Raw genomic sequence first — 23,779 nt, forward strand, 5'->3', positions numbered from 1 at the left:
CTTGGCCTGCTGTGTTCATCCAGCTCTACACCTTGTTATCTCAGATTCTCCAGCATCCGCAGTTTCTACTATCTCACGCCCATCAGAGTGTTCTGTGAACTGTCCTTTGGAATAATTTTAATTGCTCAATTCAGTATCCACTTGACAATTTCTTTAATAATATAATAGAAAGCAAATTGACCACTGGGAATGCCGAGCACTTTTTAATCACATCTGCCTCAAAATGTCATTGTCAAAACTTTCCTAAAATTTCAAGTGAATGACTTAATAAAATTCAAACAGTCCCTGCTTGCAGTACTGCTGTCTTTCTCATGGTGGTGCACTACACTACCTTCCAAGTATCCTCCCGGGAGAGCCACCGCACAAATCATGGAGTCATACAAACATGGAAGCAGGGCATTTGGCCCATCAAGTTCACACCAACCCTCCAAAGAGCATCCCACCCAGATCAACCCTCCTACCCTATCCCTGTAATCCTGCATTTCCCATGGCTCATCTATTTGGCCTGCACACCCTTGGACACTACGGGCAATTTAGCATGGCCAATCCACCCTAACCTGCACATCTTTGGACTGTGGTTGGAAACCGGAGCACCCGGCAAAAACCCACGCTGACACAGGAGAATGTGCAAACTCCACACAGAGAGTCCTGGAATCAAATCCGGGTCCCTGGCGCTATGAGGCAGCAGTGCTAACCTTTGAAACATGGGAACAAGAATACACCAATTAACCTTCAAATATATTCCATCGTTCAGTTTAATCACTGTTGATTTGAACGTCAACTCCACTTACCTGTCTTTGCTCCGTATCTCTTGATATCCACACAGGTATGACTTACCCACTTTCAGTTATGTAACAGGAGAAGACTATTTGCTCCTTTGTAAGTGAACCATAATTCAGCAAGATCATGACTGATCTACCTCAACTCCACCTTTCTGAACTGTCCCCATAACCCTTAATATCCAAAAACAATTAATTTCTATCTTGAAAATGTTTCCTCAGATCGCTACTGTAGAAAATCCTGAAAATTGAGAACCGATTTGAAGTTGGAAATATCTCCAAAACTCAGTGCAAAGTGACTAACTGCCTAGTCTAAATTTGTGACCCTATGTTCTGTATTCAGGAGTTAAGGGGAAATATTTCCTCAGCATTGTACCTGTCAAGCCCCTTTAGGAGTTTTAAAATATCAATTAGATTACCTCCATAAACTTCAGGGAATATTGGCAATCCATTCATCTCAGGAATCAGTCTAGTTAACCATTTTGCACTCCCTAGACACCACACTTGTCTTTCTCTAGATAAATCAACCGAAAGTACACACTATACTTCAGTGTGGCCTGTATAATTATGGTAAGATTTATTTATTTTTATACTCAAAATCCTTTTGTAACAAAAGCTAATACACTACTTGCCTTCTTAATTGCATTTGGTTCAGTGGTAGCTCACTGCACTCTGAGTTTGAAGAATACTGGTTTTAGGTAACCTCCAGAATTCTGACCACATAACCTAAGTTGGTACTTCAGTTCTATATTGAGGGGATGCTACATGGCCAGAAGCATCGTCTTTTGCATGCGAAGTGAAACAGAAACTCTACCCTATCATGATTAACTTTTTATGTCTTTTACAGTCCCAAAGCAATATTTGTAGGAGAGTTCTCTGTTTGGGTATTTTGAGGAAAATCTGGCCATTTGTTTCATTGTTGTTTGGAGGAACTTCCTTTGCACAAATTGGCTGTCGCATAAACACATAAACCATGCTTCAAAAAACAGCTAAGTTTCAAAAGTAGTGGTTTTAGAAGTCTCAGAAGGTGATGGGGGTGGGGGAGGGGTTTAATTAGAAACAAGTCCCTCTTTTATGAACTGCTGGTGGAGAAACTGGTAGAAAAAAATTTAAGGGGACATTTCAGAAAACACAATCGATACATTTCAGCAAGAAAAAAAAGTTCCAAGGGAGGATCTACAATCCATGGTTAACAATTAAGAGAAAGATAATATCAAACTCAAAGATAAAGCGCATGATTGCACAAAGGTGGGTGGCAGGAAAGAAGATTGAACAGAATATAAAACAAAGGCAAAGAATAACTAAAAGATTAATCATCTTATTTATTAAGTTTAATAACTGGAAAGCCAGCTAGAAATATAAAAACAAATAGTAAGAGTTCCTATAGATATTTTAAGAATAGAAGAGTTAACTAAGTAAGGATTAGTCCTATAGAAAGTCAGTCTGGGACAATAATGGAATTTAAGGAGCCGAGAATTGAATTGGACAGGCACTTTGCATCAGTGTTCTATACAAAGGATATTCTGGAAATACCTGCATATCAGAAAGTGGAAGAATGAACAAACTCAAGAAAATAACAGTCACCAGGGAAGTGGTACTGAGTTTATTGTTGGAACTGCAAGCTGACAAGTACCTAGATCCCGATGGACAGCAACCTACCATCTTAAAAGAAACGGCTAGTGAGATAGTTGATATATTGGTCTTAAATTTTATGAAATTCCCTAGATTCAGGGAATGTTCCATTAAAGTGGAAGCAGGATATTTGAATATTTTCTGAGGCAGAAGTGGACAGATTCTTGATTGTCAAAAGTACGGTTAGGGTTAGGCAGGAATGTGGAGTAAACAGATCAGCTGTGATCTTATTGAATGACACAGAGGGTTTCAGGGGTTGAGTGTCCAGCTCCTGCTCCTAATTTATATATTCATATCATGGCAATGAGGTCTGTAAGTTTGGTAAACAGTGTCCTGACATTGTTAGAAATATACGTTATTCATGTGGTTTCCCAAAATCCAGGACAATGTTGGAATTAAAAGCTAGTCAATTTACATTTCTAACTAGGAACAGGCCATACAAGTCATGCTACCATACAGATAGTGATTCAAGGTGGAACCTTGAAAAGAAGGTTCTTTTGTTTAATTTACCTGTGCGTTTTGCTAACAGAAGCAAACAGTTCAGTGGGGTTTCATGAGGGACAGGGTGCTGGAAGTCTTATTCCAGCTTGTAGTTAACGGAAGAAATCTACAGTGGTCCTCACAAAGACTTGTAACAGAAAGCAGTCAGCTTCAATAATTAGCTTAGAACGATCCAGAAGCTGTGGGAGCAGACTTGGAAAAATAATCTATGTATGTCCAAACTCAGGACAAAGAGATGAAACATTCTCAATCATAAACTCTTTTAAAGAAAATTAGAGGATCGCTTACCCATAGGCTAATGGAAGGATCCCAATGAAAAGTGTGCTGTGATTGGAATACTGAAGCGAATTAAAGTAAATTCCAGCAAGTTGTTAAGTTGGTTCCTACCTTTTGAGCTTTTCCTCAGAAAATTGAATGAACCTTCAAGATTTTGTAAGATAAGGGAACTCCTTTGGTGGGGGGAATTAAGTGTAAAATTGTGTTCATTTAAGTAGTTGTCAAGTATAGAGTTAAGTGCTTATTGTGTTTTAATTCTTTTTGATATTGAATAAAAATTGGTTTTGTTGTTAAATTTGAAATTTTATGGTGCAGCTCTGTTGGTTAATTTCTGAATATTTGGATTTCTTCTTTAAACATTACAGAACCATAATCATACTAATTAATTAAATATTGTTTTTTGAGTAAGGCCACTTTAAATTGAGTGAAAGACCACGGAGCAGGCAATTGGGAATAGGATCAGAACATTATGATTTTCAATCACATCAAATTCAGCCCTACAAAATACCACAGCCCTCTAATGTCATTGCTCCTCTCAAAGTAGACAGGCTCCAAGTTTCCAAATCATCAGTCCCTGTAGTGGCAGCACATTTTATCATTTTCATACAACAGAGCAGTCAGCAAACAGTTCAATTTATCTCACAGAGTAACAATACATTGTCATTATTGTCTTTATTATCAATATTGTCATTATTATCTGTAGAAAAATAATTATGACAGAAAAATCATAGGCTAATTGCATTGGTGCCCAGTGAGATCAATGCTACAACTACTTAGTGGTCTTAATAGACATTTCTTACGTCACAAAACTTTACGTTAATGCTTAATTGATGCAGTTCAAGTATGGCTTCTAAATTTTCCATTTGGTTAATTGTATACCTATCCCTTTTGAGGACTGGGATAGAGAGAAACTGCACTTGGTGAGTCTGGGTGAGTAATATATGCTGCAGATACATAATTTCTATTATTGAATAAGAAAACACAAGTGTAATTGTTTTCAACAGAACTTTCAAAGAAGACTAAAATGCCCTGAATACATTGTGAGTTGAGATATTTCACATTCATAGTTCTTGTACTTCTTAGTGTCTACTTCCCTTGTGATTCATCCAAACATTGCACCATTAAAAAGACAAGGGACAAGAAAATCTCAATATGACTTCTGCAAACTATCAATGTGCATCTTTCTGGTTGAATTCTTTTGACAAAGTTACTCATGGTGAATGAAGGTACCGTGCTGTACATTGCACTCCTTCATTTTCCTACATGTTTTGACAAGGTGCCACAAAACAAGGTGCAACATTTTACTGCAGAATCAAAGTAGATCTATCAAGAGGATAGATTCCAATTGACAGAACATTAATAGTAACAGTTCCACAAGAAGATTCATCATCAGTGGTGTTCAACAAGCATTAGTACTCTTCATTAACATTCATTAATGTTCTGCATGAAGGCTTTAGGAAATTGTCTTCAAATTTCAGACTAAAGATATGTGCAGTTGTTAGAACCAATTAATGACATAAAGGGCTTCAATCACATCTAGATGTGATGGGCCCTCGTCTGTCAAATAAGGATATATGCATGGTAATGCATGTGGGTAAGGACAGTGCCAAGAATGTGAATGCAGGGTTATAAACTGAAGTCTATTGAATAGGAAAAAAAATGTAAGTGCTTTTATACATGAATATCTAAATATTCCTGACCAGCACTTCAAGCTGATAGCATAAGGTAGAGGAGTATTAGGATGCATTTTTAAAAAAATTATTCACCCTTGCAATGTGGGTATCGCTGGCTGGCCAGCATTTACTGCCTGCCCCTAGCTACCCTTGAGAAGTGGTGGTGAGCTGTCTTCATGAACCGTTGCAGTTCACATGCTATAGGGGTTGACTCACAGTGCCATTAGGGAGGGAATTCCTGGATTTTCACCCAGTGTGTATGGTAAGTATGGAATTGCATAGCTATTGTATTGTATTGCTAGTGTAAAGAAAGTGTTCGTCATCCTCAATGTTTGCTACTGATATGGCAAAGTATCTCCAAAGCTGCTGAGACCTGGCTTTGATTTTGCAGATCGAAATCAAGTCCTAACTACAATTTCAATTCAATTCTGGTCTAAGACAAAAAGCCACCATGTCCTTCCCCTCAGGTGCTGGCCTTACCAATGAAGTTTATGACCCAAGGATGAATAGAAAAGACAATCAGTTGAAGGTCTAGGACTAGCAAAGTGCATTTTAGATTAGGTTTGAAATCCTTTACTGTAAGATCAGGAGAAACAGGAATACAGTTCCTTAGTTGCAACTTACTATCTTGATGGTAAGCTTCCTTAAGATGCAACCTGGTGGACTCCTGGCCAAGTTTCCACTGCTAACCAATAGCCAGTTGTTGTTATGGTGGGCGTGCAGCTAACTGGCAGCTAGCAAATAGGTTCTTAGATTTAAAACTGAGTCTAAACTACCACATTGATCTGCCTGGGAACTTATTAAGCTTCACCCTAGTGTCTTACTGGTAGTGGGAAGCTGAATGTTAGTGTGGAATTGGATGTGAAGGATGGAAAAGATTTGCAAGGATGTTGCTGGGGTTAAAGGGTTTGAGCTATAGGGTGAGTCAGAATAGGCTGGGCCTATTTTCCCTGCAGTGCTGGAGCTGAGGGGTGACCTTGCAGAGGTTAATAAAGCAATGAAGGGCATGGATAGGATGAAAGCCAAGGTTGTTTTCCAAGGGTAGGGGAGTCCAAAACTAGACAGCATAGGTTTAAGGTGAGAGGGGAAAGATCTGAAAGGAACCTGAGGGGAAACCTTTTCATCCAGAGGGTGGTGTGTGTGTGGAATGAACTGCCAGAGGAAGTGGTACAATACCAACATTTAAAGGGTGTCTGGATGGGTACATGAATAGGAAGGGTTTAGAGGGCTATCGGTCAAATGCTGGCAAATAGCACTAGATTAATTTAGCATGGTTAGCACGGATGAGTTGGACCAAAGGATCTGTACATCTCTATGACTCTATGTGCAATTGCACTTCTAGGCAAATCATTAGTTCATTTCTAACTGAACCGATAAAACCCAATTCAATATATTGAGTTTGGGCCAAAATGTTTACCTGTCTAGGTAGACAAACCATGCCTTCTGTAACACCACTGGGAATTATACGTTTATAAAACATCTGAAATGTGCAAAACCCTCTCGGCTTCACCAAGATGAATTCAAGATGATAAATATATTCCAACCCTAAGAAAGCGATGTGATGAGGAATAACTAAAAAGGTGTGATTTATGGATGAAATTCCAAAGATGGCCCTTAGGTGGCTAAAGGCTAGGTTGCCAATGGTGTGCAAGAGGAAGGGTGAAAAGACCTGAATCAGAGGATCTGGAAGATCTAGGGCGAGAGAATGTGACGGAGGTAACCAGGGATAAAACTCAGTAGAGATCTAAACACAAAATCAGAATTTTAAATTTTAGGTGTCTGGGGGCCATGGACCAGTGTAGGTCAGCAGACACAGCGGGATGACAGGCAAGCAGTCATGGGCAGCAGAGATTTGGATGAGCTGAAGTTTACAAAGATTGGACAACAGGAGAAATGTCCAAGGAGCACTGATATAACGAAAGCCTTTGAGAACCTTGTTGCAGTGGTAGTGTTCCTACCTCTGGGCCAGAAGGTCCAGGTTCAAGTCCCAAATGCCCAGACACGTTGCGATGTGTCTGAACAGGTTGATTAAAAATCTCTGTGATAACAATCATGTGAATGTAGTTGGAAATAGCAGGTGATCTGAGGTGGGGATAGGGGGCAAAGAGATGTACAAAGGTGGATGTGGGCAGTGTTTTTAATGATGATGATATGGCTGGTAGGGTGGAATAAGTTCACCTTTATAGTCAAATAAGATGCTGAGATTGTGAACATTCTGCTGCAGTCTGAGACACAAGATGGTGAAAGAGTGAAGTTATTTGCACGCACAATGGGTTTCTGGCAGAAGTTGCCAATTTCCTGGATAATGGCTAATGGGTAGGCAGTCTAACAATGCAGAAGGAGATTGAGAGGTGGAACTGGCCCCAAGTCTGTAAAAAATGTAGATGAAGAAGAGGGAGAATACAATCATATATCCTTGGGAAACTCAAGAGGTAATTTTGTGAGACTCAAACAGAAGCCATTGCTGGAGGTAGTCTGACCTTGATTAGGTAGGTAAGTAGGTGTGGAACTTTTAATTGTATAAGTCCTGCCTTTCTTTGTTTTACCAAAATGCCATACCTCACATTTATCCAAATTAAACTCCATCAGCCACTCCTCAGCCCATTGATTCAATTGATCAAGATCTATTTGTAATCTTAGTTAACCTTCTTCACTGTCCACTATGCCACCAATTTGGTGTTATCCGCAAACTTACTAACCATGCCATCTACATTCTGATCTAAATCATTCATATAAATGACAAACAAAAGTGGACCCAGCACCGAACCTTGTGGATCACTGTTGGTAACAGGCCTCCAGTTTCTGTGGTGGCTATCCAAATGTGCAGTTCCCTTAGTGCAATTCTCTCACCTTTTCCCGTAACATTGCTTTTTAAAATAACAGTTTAACAATACAATAACATCAGCTTAAGTAAGAAGGTAATGATTCAGTTACACGGAGCATTGGTGAGGCCATATCTGGTGTACTACATATAGCACTGGCCTTATTAATTAAGCATGCAATGCTTTGGAGGCAGAAGGCTTACTTGAAGAATGGCTGGAATAGGAAGATTGCCTTTTAAGGAAAGGCTAGTGTTGTATCCTTTGGAGTTTAGAAGAGTAAGAGCTGACTTGATTCAAATGTAGAAGACCCTGAGGAAACCTAACAGGGTGGATGTGGAAAGGAGGTTTCCTGCAGTGAGAAAATCTAGAGTTGGGGTCTATTTTTAAATATAAGGGTTGGCCCAGAGATAAGGAGAAATACCTTCTCCTAGGGCCATGAATCTTTGAAACGCTCTTCCTCGAAAAGCAGTGGAGGCATAATCTTTGAATACTTTTAAGGAGGAGGTATTAATTCTTGTTAAGCAAAGGAATGAAAGATTATCACGAATAGGCAGGAATGAGGAATTGAGGTTAAAATCAGATCAGTCATGATCGTATTGGACAGCAATGCAGGCTCAAAGGGCTGAGTAGCCTACTCCTGCCCTTGATTTGTCCCTTTGTATAAAAGATCATACAGAGTCTCTGACAACATGATGTCTTTATTCTGAGAAGGCCCACTGTGACTCCATTGTTCAGCAACACCAGCTAAATGAAAGGCTGGATCATGAGAAATCCATCATTATCAGGGTGCACAGTGGTTAGCACTGCTGCCTCCCAGTGCAGGGACCCGGGTTCGATTCCACATTTGATTGAGGACTGTCTGTGTGGAGTTTGTATGCTCTCCCTGTGTCTGTGTGGGTTTCCTCTAGGAGCTGTTGTTTCCTCCCACAGTCCAAAGATGTGTAGGTTAGGCGCAGTGGCCATGCTAAATTACCCTGTAGTGTCCAGGGATAGGTGGGTTAGCCATGCGAAATGTGGGATTATGGGGCAAAGAGAAAAAAAAGGGTGTAAGACTTTGCTCCTTCTGCACCCCAAAGTAAGGCTATATGCCTAACCCCACTCAACTAAGAGGTGTGGGCTGCAAGCATGCAAAGACCTCAAAGCCAGCAGAAACTTGAGGCACTTCTGATGAACGACGACAGACAATTACAGTGAGAGCAAAGTAACTGTTCACTCTCACCTTTTGTTTTGGCCCTGGGATGCCAGTATGACAGCTTTCCACCTGTAAATGAGCAACTGCCTACAATACATTTAGTATTAAACAAGTCCGCAGTCAGTCCAACTTTCAGCTTATGTTATAAAATGTCAATGAACATGTTTGAAAAAAAGCTATAGTTCGATGGGTGGTGCAACTGATTTAATTTCTCATATTTTCTGGTATTTTAAAAGAGCAATGGTGAGCTTTTGGGACATGTACAATTTGGGATCAAACAGAATTTAATTCACATTATGACAACAGTTACAGTTTGCCTGAAGATCTGTTGCTTCCATGTCCATGACCAATAATTTGCTGCATCATATTCCTGGTAAACTGCACATTCATCACAGAGCCAAATCCCTAGTGAAATCATAGAAGCTACTAATTATTATTTATAACAATCTGTGTGTATCATAATTACACAAAGGAAAATATCACACAAACAGCACCCATTGTTTTACTTCAAAATAAAATCAAAAGAGCTGCAGGCATTAGATAATTGTACATCTAAGCACTTACCAGCTAAAAGTCTTCTAGAATTGTCTGAACATTTCTCATAAAATGAATCAGCGTGTCAGTAAACACAGAGCCAAACTGCACACAGCAAAATCCCACAAACAGGACCAAGGTGGATGACCAGAATTTTAAAAAAATAAACTTTTTTGGGTCCAGACCCGAAATGTCAGCTTTCCTGCTCCTCTGATGCTGCTTGGCCGGCAGTGTTCATCCAAGTCTGCACCTTGTTATCTCAAACCTTTTTGGGTGTTTAGTTGAGGGAAGAATGTTGGTCAGCAAAGCTCGGGAACTACACTTCTTCAACATCCATCCAAATTATCAGAAATGGGAAGTGGATATCCCTTAGTCTTTTACACTTTAAATTCTTTAAATTACACAGCCCAGTCTTTTGAGCAGAGTTGTCAGTGTTATCAATGGAACCAATGTGAGGGTCTGTAGGATATGTGATTTAGTTCAGCTCCGGGAATTAAGTTCAATGACTTTTAAAAAATATGTTGTAAATACTTATCAAATAAGATGCAAAAATTATACTTGCTTTTCCTACCCTTCCTTGTCTGAAGTTGCAAGTATCGGATGGAACGCAGATTCACAAGCACCCTAGAGTCAGCAAAGTGGCTATCCTCATCAGTCTGGACATAAATGTCACAAAACACACCATATTGGCACATTTTGTTCATTAAAGCACCCAAACTTGGCAGGCTGCTTTTTGACAAAATATTCCTTAAGTCTAACACAACAGCTGAACCAGATATAGACAGAACTTGATTCATTCAAGATATTGAATCTTGAAGAACAAATTCCACATGAAACAAGACGTGGATGCTTGGCTACGTGGACCTTAGTAAGGCCTTTGATAAGGTCATGCACAAGAGACTGGTCGAGAAGATAACAGCCTATGGGATCCAGAACAATTTGGCGAATTGGAACCAAAACTGGCTTAGTGGCAGGTGGCAGAGAAGGATGGAATCCTGTGTCCATTGTGGTACCGCACAGTTCAGTGGTGGGTCCCTTGCTGCTTGTAGTGTACGTTAGTTATCTAGCCATGAATGTAGAAGGTTAGATCAGTAAGTTTGCAGATCACATGGAAACTAATGGTGTGGTAAATAGTGAGGAAGGAAGTATTTGACTACAGGATAACATAAACTGGTCAGATGGGTACAGCAATGGGAAATGGAATTTAATTCTGCAATGTATAACATACTACATTTTGGGAGGACTAACAGGCAAAAGATTATACGATGAATGGTAGGACTGTGGAAGGTACAGAGGATCAGAGGGATCTCAGTGTGCATGTCCACAGACCCTTGAAGGCTACAGGATAGTTGGATAAGTTGGTCACAACACTGAAATTCACAGGAAATTATGATGGAGCTGTATAAGACATTACTTAGGCCACATCTGGAATACTGTGTGCAGTTCTGGTTGCCACACAATAGGAAGAATGTGATTGCTCTAGACAGGGTGCAGAGGAGATTCACCAGGATGTTTCCTGGGCTGGAGCATTTCTGCTATGAAGAGTGGCTAGATAGGCTGGAATTGTTTTCCTTAGAGCAGAGAAGGCAGAACAGAGGGACCTGATTGAGGTGTACAAACTTGAGGGGTGTAGAAAGATAGAAAGAAACATTTCTCCTTCATCAAAGGAACAATAACCTGGGAGCAAAGATTTAAAGTAAAGGATGTAATGGAGTTTAGAGAGATTTAAGATATTTTTCGTCCAGAATGTGGTAGGTATTTGGACCTGAAACAGTGGCAGAGCTGGGAAACATCACAACATTTAAGAAGTATTTAGATGATCACTTGAAGTGCCATACATACAAGGCTAAGGGCCAAGTGCTGGAAATGGCATTAGAATAGACAGGAGCATCAAGACTTGTATAGACACCAAAGGCTGAGGGCCTATTTCCGTGCTGTAAAACTCAATGACTCTATGATATATCATGTGAAGGGTAATCAAAATTAACACTGAAAACAATCATCATTTGGCTGACCAAAAGGCTGGAAGAAGCTCCTAAGGAAAATCTTCCACCCAATTACAGAAACAGATAGAGAGCACCAAGGGTGACTAGCAGAGCCATGAGTTTCAGCAGCATTGGCAGAGACATTTCTTGCTGATTCTTAGCTGGCAAACGTGTTTTAGTTGGTTTGATGATGCGTTCCCACTGTGTGAAAATGGTTTCCCGAGCTTTTGACCATTTTCCGGGCCCAGTCAATCGAAACTGGTATGGTGAGCAGGGGCCAAACAAGATCTTAAAAGCCAGCTGTGGATCCGTGAAGAGGAGCTCCTTCAGGTTGGGTTTCACACCGATCTGCTCTGCCAATTCATCCATGTAGGGTATGAAATCAACTTGAATAGTGTGCCTTTGGGAGCTGACATACCTTATACAGGAGAGCGAGAAAGAGACACCAACTTTAGAAACAAAATGCTTGAGTTTACCTCAAAGCCCCAATTCCCTGAAGGTCAGTCTCATACTAGGGTATTGTTCCAAAAGTGCTGCCAGCCTTCAATGCAATGGGGATCCGTGCTATGTGATCTTTGGCAGTGTATGTCACAAAGATATCACAGCCAAGCCCAACTCTTATCCTCACTCAGCTGTGCGCATATGTACACATCTTCCACCAAGTGTCAATGGGCAGTGAGCATTTTCCACTAGTTTACATTTCCACCGCTCCTTTGTTTATGATCAACAAGTAACCATTCTGATCGAACCTTTATGGTACAGGCCACAACATTAACACAAAATGATCTTGGTCACAAACAGTAACAAACTCCTGTAGTCATAAGTGTTTTTAAAGATGATGTAATTTTTCAAGACAGGAACAATCAATATTTTCTCAGATATGAAAACTATTAGTTGAGATTCTGTAACATTGGCAATGTTAGCTGTGATTTAGCGAGCTCAAGACAATCGACAACATTTAATATAATGCAATATGCTAAAACACAAGGTTCTTTGAAGCAAGTTCAAAGCACAACAGTTAATTAGACAATGGCATTCAGATATTAGCCATCTTCATTTAAAGTCCTACATTCTCTCCTGTTTTTATATCATTACTAGGAGGACACTTCATGGCTGTAATTGTGGTAAGCCAGAAGAAAACTGAGATTGGCTTAAATCTCAGTCCTTTTCTAGTTGAATGTATTGTGATTTTTCCTGATGCTACTGGGATCAAGTAGTGTAAATGTATGTTATTCAATGGAAAGCATAATGGAGTGTCTTTAAATCTGGTTATTTTAAAGAAAATATTTTTATACTTTATCATCTTCAATCTGAAAGAACAGTTATACAAAATGTGCAAATTGGAGGTGGGCATTAGAATCCTACCAACGAGTCAGAAGTGCTGAGGAATGACATTCATAGGGTCATGGATTTGTACAGCATGGAAACAGACCCTTCAGTCTAACTTGTCCGTGCCGACTAGATATTCTAAGTTAATCCAGTCTCATTTGCCAGCATTTGGCCCTCTAGACCCTTCCTATCCATGTACTCATCTAGATCCCTTCTAAATGTTGCAATTGTACCAGCATACACCACTTCCTCTGGCAGTTCATTTCATATACGCACCACTCTCTATGTGAAAGACTTGACCCTTAGTCCCTTTTAAATCTTTCCCCTATTAACTTAAACCTATGCCCTCTAGTTTTGGACTTCCCTACCCTGGGAAAAAGATGTTGTCTATTTACCCTATCCATGTCCCTCATGATTTTGTAAACCTCTATAAAGTCATCCCTCAGCCTCTAACATTGCAGGAAAAATAGCCCCAGCCTATTCAACCTCTCCGTACAGCTGAAACCCTCCAACCTGGGCAACATCCTTCGGGAATGCATAACTCTGACAAGGTGACACAACATTCCACTGAGAATAAAGCATTTGATAATTAATTGTTCCTCATTGTATGCACACATAAAAGCTGAAAATGATACTTTCAGAAATTGCATTTTCTTTATATTATGCTATTTAAATGGTTTATTATTGTGTTTAATCTCAACATTTGACCCTTGACAGATCTTCTACCCTCATCCAATAATCTAATCTGTTATGATTTAGGCATTTGACAAGTCCAATGGGTTATTTTTCGTTCATGACTTTATTTCATTGTGTTCTATTATGTGACGTTAACAACAAAAAAAGGCAAGGGAAAATAGATATTTCAACAATATTTTGTAAAATAAAATGATAACAGTGAGTGAACATGGTAAATCAAGTGGAATGTCTTCAGTACTGATGTACATAATCAAAGAATTGAAAAGCAAATAGAATACTAACCTTAGTTAGATCACACTTGGTGCCCTACAAAACCATAAGACATAGGAGCAAAAGTAGGCTATTCAGCCCATCAAATTTGCTCTGCATTTCAATGAGGTCATGCCAGATTTTATGATCCATGACTCTACTTTCTTGCCTTTTCTCCATAACCCTTGATTCCCTTACTTACTAAAAATCTGTTCATCTCTACCTTGAATATACTTAAGTGACTCAACCCTTATAGCCCTCTGAGGTCCAGAATTCCACAGATTTATTACCGTCAGAGAAGATTTTCCTCCTCATCTTGGTCCTTACCCTGAGATATGCCCTCTGGTCTTAGACTCTTCCACAAGGGGAAACATCCTTTCAGCATCCATCCTGCCAAGGCCCCTATGAGTCTTATAAGTTTCTATAGGCTGTGCTCTCATTCCTCTAAACTCCGATGAATATAGGTCCAACCTGCTCAACCAGTCCTCACAAGACAATCCCTCTATACCCAGGATCAAACTAGAGAATTTTCTCTGGACTGTTTCCAATGCTAGTATATCTTTCCTTAGACAAGGGGACCAAAACTGTTCACAATATTCCAGTTGTGTTCTCATTAGTACGTTGCATAGTTTGAGCAAGACTTCTCTATTTTTATACCCTATAAAATAAAGACTAAATGTCCATTCAGCTTGCCTATTACCTGCTAAACTTAGACACTAGATTTTTGTCATTCATGGACAAGAATGCCCAAATCCCTGTCCTGCAGCTTTCTGCAGCCTTTGTCTATTGTCTTGTGCTGCTTTATTCTTCCCGCCAAAGTGGATAAGTTCACATTCCCCACGTTATATTCCATCTGTCAAGCTTTTGCCCACTTAATTAACCTGCCTATATTTCTCTGTGGGCTCTTTATGCCATCCTCACCACTTGCCTTCCCAACTATTTTTGTGTCACCTGCAAACTTGGCTATAGTACATTCATTTTCCTCATCCAATATAGATGATAAATATTAGCAGCCCCAGTACCAACATTCCCCTATTGCTGTTGCACCAACTTCCAAGGTCCATGCAAGGCAGTGCCTTGTGGAAGTGGAAGCCATTCAGTGGCATGCCAAACAGCAAGCATGGAGTTTCCCAGTGGCTGCGCAACTTAGAGGGAACATTGCCCAGCACTGATCCCAGTGGCACTCCACTAGTTACAGATTGTACCCCCTTATCCTAACTCTCTGTCTCCTATTAGTCAGCATATCCTCTATGCATGTTAATACACTAACCCCCAAATCATGAGCTCTTGTCTTATTAAGTAGCCTCATGGGTACCTTATCAAATGCCTTCTGGAAATCCAAATACGTTACATCTACTGGTTCCCCATTATCCTGCTTAGTGTCTCCTCAAAAATTCTAATAAATTTTTCCGCCATTAATTTCCCTTCTTGAAACCATGCTGACTCTGTTTGGTCATATTATGTATTTCTAAATGCTATGCTTTTACATCCTTTATCACAGAATTTCCCATTAACAGATGTCAAGCTAACTGGCGTACAAAATCGACAATGTGTTCACACATCCTGCTACTTCTTGCATGCTAAGCAAGTTCTTCCCCAACTGATGTAATTTCCCCAAAGTATAGTCTCCACATTTTATGAAGGATGCACTGACAACAGAAAAGAAAAAAGACTAGAGAATAACACCAGAAGTGGGAGCATGTACTTACCAGAAAAAAGCTTTTATCTAGAAAAAGGAAGGCTATGTGGTGATCTGATACAGATCTGTTAAGATTATGAAAGGGTTTGGAAAGGTCATTGAGGGAATATCTTTCCACTTATGAAGGAGTCTAAGACTTGAAGACATAAATAGGGGCAGCACGGTGGCTAATTGGGTAGTACTGCTGCCTCACAGCACTAGGGACCAGGGTTTGATACAACCCTCAGGCGACTATCTGTTTGGAGTTTGCATATTCTCTCCGTATCTGTGTGGGTTTCCTCCGAGTAACCCAGTTTCCTCCAGAGTCCACAGATGTGCAGGTTAGGTGGACCGGCCATGGGAAATTGCCCCGTCCAGGGAGGTGCAGGCTAGGTGAGTTAATCATGGGAGAGGCAGAATTAGAGGGATAGGGTAGGGGGCTGGGTCTGGGAAGGATGCTCTACAGAGGGTCGGTGTGGACTCAATGGGCCAAATGGCCTGCTTCCACACTATAAAGATTCTATCAATATGAGATAGTCGCTAATAAATTCTCCAGAGAACTTAAGGAACACATCTTTCCCCAGAGTGTGATGTGAATGTGACGGGAACCATCACAAGGAGTGGTTGAGACAAATGGCAGAGTTCTATTTAAGGAGTCGTTACATAAACAAATGCGAGAGAAGGAAATGGATGGTCTTGCTATAGCGTTAGATGAGAAAGCAAAGGAAGAGGTTAGGGCGGGGCAAAATGCAGGCATAAGCATGTTGGGCCAAATGGTCTCTTTCATGCTGCAAATTCTTTATACTATGATACCTTTTGGCCATTTTTCCTTTCTTCTCCACTAAGTCTGCCATCATGGTGTTGACAGAAGGCAGTTTAGCCAAACCTGAAACACAAAAGTAAAAGTAAATCCCATATGGAATTTATGGGTTAGGTTTACCTCATTAATCTCATAAAAGCACATGCAGTTACAGCTTTCAGCAAAATAGTGCTAGCTTTGGCAGAAATTAGTACATTTTAACTTGCTGCTTGACCAGCAATTGAATCACCCAGAACTGATATAATGATGGGGATCAATAAAGGACCTCTTCGAATTTACTAGATTAACTGCTAAGCTCTCTCAAAAAAACATAAGAAACAAGCATGAATGGCGAAAGTACATGGTGTAGGACAAACCACAGTTGAAAAGTGTAAGAGAGATTGATATCAATTGTTTTTTAGTTTAGTCAGGGCATGTTGGTCAGCACGGGCTTGGAGGGTCAAAGGGCCTGCTCCTGTGCCGTACTTCTCTTTTGCTTGTTTTCGTTCCTTTGTAATGTATTGATTGAAGGACAGAGGACAATTATCTAAAAGTCTAGTAAGTTTTGGAAGCGAAATGAGGCCTTGTGTGCCGTTGTGGCTTATTTGTTAAGTCAATTGCTTTATAAGCAGGGAATCCTGGGTTCGAATCCTGGTGGTATCTCAGCTTTCTGTTGAAGATTCCTTGTTTCAACTTATCTCACATGCTATCTTTTGGGCGGAATGGTGGCTCAGCAGTTAGCACTGCTGCCTCACAGCGCCTGGGACCTGGGTTCGACTGTCTGTGTGGAGTTTGCACATTCTCCCCGTGTCTGCGTGGGTTTCCTCCGGGTGCTCCGGTTTCCTCCCACAGTCCAAAGATATGCAAGCTAGGTGGATTGGCCATGCTAAATTGCCTGTAGTGTTCAGGGATGTGTAGACTAGGTGGGCTATAGGGGATGGGTCAGGGTGGGATGCTCTGAGGGTTGGTGTGGACTTGTTGGGCCGAAGGGCCTGTTTCCACACTGTAGGGATTCTGTTATCTGTGAAGTTAAGCCTTTCGATAATTTGGATCAGCTCGAAAAAAGTATGTCAAAGCACAACAAATGACTTGTGACATAGACGCTAACAATCACTTTATTTCCTCCTCAATTTCCCTCTTGAAGTGCTTGACTGTTGCTGGTCCACTGGAGCTTCAAACAGGAGGGGCTTTCTTCAGGTTTTATCTGAGACAAGTAATTACCAGTGGATTACTTTGCAGGCCAACACGGTGACCTCAATATTCTTCGGTCAGAAGTCACCTGGCACCAGTTCATAGACCAACAGATTTATTTGAAATGACAAGCTTTCGGAGCGCTGCTCCTTCATCAGGTGGACTCCAGCGTTCCGAAAGCTTGTCATTTGAAGTAAACCTGTTGGGCTATAACCTGGTGTCGTGTAACTTCTGACCTTGTCCACTCCAGTCCAACACCGGCACCTCCACATCATCAATATTCTTATTCAGCATCCATGCAAAGTCCTTTCTGAGCTCTCAATTAGCAAACTTACAGGAGGGACTGTTGGCTAATTATGTCTCTTCATAATCTGGAGGTATTTGCATTCTCCAACAGAGAAAGCAAAAAAAAATCATCCAAAGAGATTAAATTTAATACAGCCCATGCTGGGGATTGATCCTGCAAGTTTCTCAGTATCTAGCAAGGAGTCAAATTTAAGGAGGTGTGCATCTTCATATGGACAGTGACATTGCCTCAGCAACACACTCTATATTACTTGCTTAACTCTTTGGAAATCACATAATTAAAATGAAGGAGAAAAAGTATGAAGGATAAGATTTTCAGACCTTTAAAGACCCTTGTGACCCAACGCGCTTGAAGTTCAGATATTGGCATAATGGCTCCTAATGGCTGGACAAGGCCAATGATAGCCAGAGTTGGCTGCTCCAGTTGAGGTGGAAAGACGTATTTATACAGAGAAACATGATTTTTGTTGACATTAACAACAGACTCATCCAAAAATGGGAAAGAGACATTGTATCCTGTTGCAAAAATAACAACATCGATGTTTTCCACTGTATCATCATCAAAGATGGCTGCAGTTTCAGTAAATTGCTTCACGTTAGGTTTCACACATACAGTTCCAGATATAATGCGATTCGGTAAATCATCATTGACTGTTGGATGTTGGCTGAAAAACCTGCAATTGAAATGACACCCCATCAATCATGATTGGAGTATGCTCGTGTCTTCAAACGTTCAGAAATTACCGTCCAAGTTTACAAAATAATACCAAATGGACTTGTGGGTGTACAGAATGGTGCCAATTACAAAAAATGTAACGGAATTTGGTCATTGGGAGGTCACCAGGGTGCAGGTTCCTTTAATGTGATTTCTCCAGGTGGTGTAAAGAGAACAGATGTCATATTATCACATAAGGAAAGATGAAAATTTGAAGAGGATAAACGAGGATAAACTGAGAAGCAAAGTAAGGTAAGGCATTGAATTTCACATGTTCTGCAATCTCACTCGTAGTCTGACAAGTGAAATAAATCGACTAAATCTGCTCTGGTGAAAGACATGACTAGCATACGGCTAATTATTTTTCAGAAAACTATGTGCTCAAGGCTTGTGAGTTTATTTGGTCAGTGCTCGACTTATACATAAGTTCCTAGATACAATCCAAGGTCTATGTAGAATTTAGTTGATTTGAGCCAGAGTAATAGGGCCATATTTGCAGCAGTGGCTTTGGATTAAGGAGACGTATAGTCAGGGTTCCTGTCCTAGATGGAAACATGCATAAGGATGGTCTTCGCTATGATCTACCCATGATCCCAGGTACTAAAGATTTATGGGACATCACCATAAGTAGGAGGAAACACTCTCAAGAGCAGCAAGGAGAAGCATGTGAAAAAATGGAATTAACTAAGAATGCAACTGGCAGGATGACTAAAGCTGAGATCCTCCAAAAAGCAACATAAACATGTCAGTAATCGCTGAACAAAATCTATCCCCATAACAAGTAGCACTTGTATACCATCTTTAACATAGCAAAACGTCCAAACTATTTTCTGAGACTGTTAAACATAGTAACATGAAAAATAGGATCAGGAGTAGGCCATTTGGCCCTTCTAGCCTGCTCCTCTATTCAGTATGATCCATGGCTGATCATCCAACCCAATATCCTGTTCCCTCGCTCTCCCCATACCCTTTATCCCTAAAAACTACAACTAAATGCGCCTTGGAGATAGCAAGAACTGCAGATGACGGAGTGAGAGTCAACACCCGAAACACTGATTTTCCTGCTCCTCTGATGCTGCCTGACCTGCTGTGTTCCTCCAGCTCCACACTGCATTGATTAAACAATAAAAACATTCAATGCTTCTCCCTTAACTGCTTTCTGTGGCACAGAATTCTACAGGCTCACACCACTCTCTGGGTGAAGAAATGTTTCCTCATCTCAGTCCTAAGCGACCTACCCGTATCCTTAGACAGTGATCCCAGGCGCTGGATAATATCTGACCCTGACTCACAAAAGGAAACAATGGCCTGGATTTTATGTTAAGGATATCAGCATTCACCTTCATCACAATGTAACCCAGACACCAACCTCAGGTGACATCAGCAAGTGTTTGACTTGCCCCTACTCCATCACAGGTTTTGCTACACCAATACTTTCCCAATAGATATTGCATTAAAATGCATGAGGGCATGAATTTGCAATACTTACTTACAAGATACACACTAAATGCACAAGAAGAAGTCAGGGCTTGAGTATTCAGGCATAAGTGAACTTAGAGCAATGCAATATGTCTCAACTCTGCAAGAACATCTCTGGCACTGAATATTTACTTTTACAAATATGGAGTGTGATTCCTTCAGATCTTAATTATTGGAGATTTAAAAAAATATATGGGGTCAGAAATTTGCTTTAGGGTTGGATACCTTATTTTCAACTTTGACCAGTCTGATAAAAACATGAAATTACATTTTGATGACTTCTGCTCTGGAAAGTCCTGAATAGGATCCTTCTGTTATGAAATTGTGGAGTCCTGCTCTTTGCAGCCAGAGGTGGAGAGCATTGGTGTGGAAGCAATGCAACCGTGTTTCCATAATGACTGTAAGATCATATTCATTTATCTTGACTTATGTTATCAGTTCATCTACCTTATTGCAAATATTTCATGCATTAAAATACAAAGCCTTTAAGTTTGTTCTATTATCAAATTTTCCTATACTTTTATGGTTCTTTGGTGCAATATCACATTCACACATTCTGTCCCTTCCTTTCATTTTCTGGTAACAATCAGCCCCAACACTAAACTGAAATCCCATCTTCGCCTTTACCTTTGATTTTCTAATTTTCCATTCTACTGAACACCCCCCGCTATTTAGTTTAACGCCCTATTCACAGCTCTAGTTGTGCTATTCACCAACATGATCCAGGTGAAGCCCATTGTATTGGAACAGCTCCCTCCTTCCCCAGTACTGGTCCATGAATTTGAAACCATTTCTCCCACACCAATTTCTGAGCCACGTATTTATGTCTTAATCTTGTCCCTTTGCTCGTGGCTCAGGCATTAATCTGGAGATTACTACCTTTTTGGATCTGTTTTTTATTTAGCTCCTAACTGTTCATATTCCCTCAGCAGAACTTCTTTCCTCATTCTACCTATATCATTGGTATCTAAGTGGACCATGACAACTGGATCTTTCCCCTCCAACTCCAAGTTCCACTGCAGCCCAGATGAGATGTCCTGAACCCAGGCACCAGGCAGGCAACACAGCCTTCAAGATTCTTGATCCTGGCCACAGGGGTCTATTCCCCTGACTATACTATCACCAATTACAACTACATTTCTCTTTCCTCCCCGCTTTTGGAAGACCCCTTGTACTGTGGTGCTAAGGTCAGTTTTCCCATTCTCCCCACAGCCCCCACTCTCATCCACACAAGGAGCAAGAATCTCAAAACATCAAGGGCTGAGGCTCCTTCAATGTTTCCCAAAGTTACCTCCTGGATCCCTCTACCTGCTTCACTCATGATCACATCATCATGTTCCCGACCACTGACCGAATTTGAGGTAGTTAGTCTATGGGGTGTGACTGCATCCTGAAACACAATGTCCAGATAACTCTTCCCCATCCCTGATGTTCGCAGTGTTCAAAACTCAGACTCCAGCTCATAAACTTTGAGCTCATAAACTCCTCAAACGACCAACAGTTGCTACAGTTGTGGTCACTATAAACCACAATGGGGGTCTATCAACTCCCACATAGTGATGGGGGACTCAGTTGTAAGGGGGATTGACAGGCAGTTCTGTGGCCACAAATGAGACTCTTCAATGGTGTGGTGCCTCCTTGGTGCCAGGGTCAGGGATGTCTCAGAGCAGCTACAGGGTAATGTGAAGAGGAAGGATGAACAGCCAGCAGTCGTGGTACATGTCAGTACCAAAAATATCAGTTAAAAAAAAGGAGGCCCTGCAACAGGAAGTTAGAGAGTTAGTGGGTGGGCATTTTGACCATAACTTTGCAAGTGTCAAAGTAATTATGGTTTTGGGATAGAAGTAGTGCCTAAACTGGAGGAAGTCCGATTACAATATCATTAGATAGGATCTGGCAAACAGAGACTGGAAGCAGCTACTTGCAGGTATGTGTACATTTGGAGAGTGGAAATCTTTTAATATTGCGAGAGTTCAGGGCCAGCGTGCTTCTGAAGGGCAAGGGCAGCAAGTCCTGGAAAATTGGATGTCAAGGGATACCAAAATTAATAAAGAAAAAAACAGAAGCATATGTTAGGTACTGAGCACTAAAAAACGGGGGAGGCCCCTTTACAAGTATAGAGTGTAAGGGGTGCTTAAAAAATAAATTAGGAGACCAATGAGGGGCCATGAAATATTTTTGGAAGACATGATTGAGGAAAACCCCAAGGCATTTATAAGTATTTTGACAGCAACAGGATTACCAGGGAAAGAGTGGGACCTGTTAGCGACCAAAGTGGAACAAAAGAATGTGGGTGAGGTCTTAAATGAATATTTCTCATTTGTATTTCATAAAGGAAAAAGACATTGTAGCTGGAGATTTCAGGTGGGACGGTGAGGTTCAAGAACATGTTAAGATTAATAAAGAGGAAAGATTAGATTTTTTTATGGGAATACAGATGCATAAATCCCCAGGGCCTAATGAGATGTATCCCAGGCTGCTATGGGAGTCAATGGAGGAGATTGCTAGTACCCTGCTAGAGATATTTAATACCTCATTGGCCACAGTTTAAGTGCCAGATGCCTGGAGGATAGCTAATGTGGTTCCTTTGTTCAAGAAGGGCAGCAGGGATAGTCCAGGTAATTACAGATCAGTTAGTCTGACGTCAGTGGTAGGGAAATTATTGGAAAAAATTCTGACGGACTGGATTAATCAACACTCGGAAAGGTAGGGATTGATTAGGGATAGTCAACACAGATTTGTTAGAAGCTGATCCTGTCTGACTAATTTAGTTGAGTTTTTTAAAAAGGTGACTAAATATATTGATGAGGATAGTGCAGTCAATGTAGTTTACATAGACTTTGACATGGTTCCACATGGAAATAGTCCAAAAGGTAAGAGCTCATAGGGTCCAAGGCAAGTTGGCAAACTGGATGCAAAACTGGCTTACAAATAGGAAGGAAAGTGTGATGGTGGAGGATTGTTTTTGTAGTTGGAAGCTTATGACCAGTGGTGCACCACAGGGATTGGTGCTGGGACCCTAGCTATATGTTATGTACATTAATGACTTGGATGTGAATGTAGAGGGTATAGTTAATAAGTTTGCAGAGAACATGAAAATTGTTGTTGTTGTTGACAGTGAGGATGGTCGCAGTCTACAGTCTGATATCAAGCAGCTGGTAAATTGGGTGCAATGGAAGATGGAGTTTAATCCTGATACGTGCGAGACGATGCATTTTGGGTGAGCTAATAAGAGAAGGATTTACAGAATGAATTGTAGCTCCCTAAGGAGTACTGAGGAACAAAGGGACCTTGGTGTACAAGTCTGTAGATCCCTGAAGGTGTCAGTGCATGTAGACAGGGTGGTGAAGAAGGCATACAGATGCTTGCCTTCCTTAGACAGGGCACAGTCTACAGGATAAAGGAAATCATGTTACAACTTTACAAAATATTGGTTAGGCCCCAGATGGAATACTGTGTGCAGTTCTAGACACCACACTGTCAAAAGGATGTGGCTGCACTGGAGAGGGTGCAGAGAGGATTTACCAGGATGTCGCCTGGGATGAAAAGTCTTAATTATGAGGTGAAACTGGGTAGCCTGGTGAAATAACTCCACAGAGGCTGATATCACGTTACCAAGTCACCCTTTATTTACACATGAACAGTCCTTGACTATAGTTATGCCTTATACAGAGTCAATATCACTGACACTCACCCTTTTTATACATCAGTCAGGTTCCCTGATTGGACCAGATTAACAGTGCCAATTAGGAAACCCATATTCTATGAGGCCTAGCTGGCTGACCTTCTTGCAATCACTACAGCTACACTTTGTTTTCCCTGGAGCAGAGGAGGCTGAGTGGAGAATCCAACTGAAGTGTACAAAATTATGAGAGACACAGATAGGGCAAATCATGAGAATCTTTTCCCCATAGCAGACATGTCTAAGGCCAGAGGGCATAAG

At 40.8% G+C, this 23,779-nt stretch overlaps 2 protein-coding genes across 3 annotated transcripts in view; both read right to left on the minus strand.

Annotated features, from left to right (window-relative positions):
* The window catches only part of plpp6 (phospholipid phosphatase 6), a 143,758-nt gene that overhangs the window by 31,759 nt on the left and 88,220 nt on the right, over positions 1-23,779 (minus strand). The window lies entirely within an intron of this gene.
* Positions 9,065-23,779, minus strand: part of LOC109917356 (flavin-containing monooxygenase 5-like) — a 42,965-nt gene continuing 28,250 nt past the window's right edge. For both annotated transcript variants that reach the window (XM_048601841.1, XM_048601842.1), the window contains exons 7-9: positions 17,964-18,316; positions 16,160-16,232; positions 9,065-11,812 (exon numbers count right to left, since the gene is read on the minus strand). In XM_048601841.1, coding sequence (XP_048457798.1) covers positions 11,467-11,812; positions 16,160-16,232; positions 17,964-18,316 — 772 coding nt within the window. In that variant the 3' untranslated portion in view covers positions 9,065-11,466. The remainder of the gene's footprint in view (positions 11,813-16,159; positions 16,233-17,963; positions 18,317-23,779) is intronic.

The sequence above is a fragment of the Rhincodon typus genome, chromosome 10, assembly GCF_021869965.1.
Source record: "Rhincodon typus isolate 14 chromosome 10, sRhiTyp1.1, whole genome shotgun sequence".
In the NCBI taxonomy this organism is placed as follows: domain Eukaryota; kingdom Metazoa; phylum Chordata; class Chondrichthyes; order Orectolobiformes; family Rhincodontidae; genus Rhincodon; species Rhincodon typus.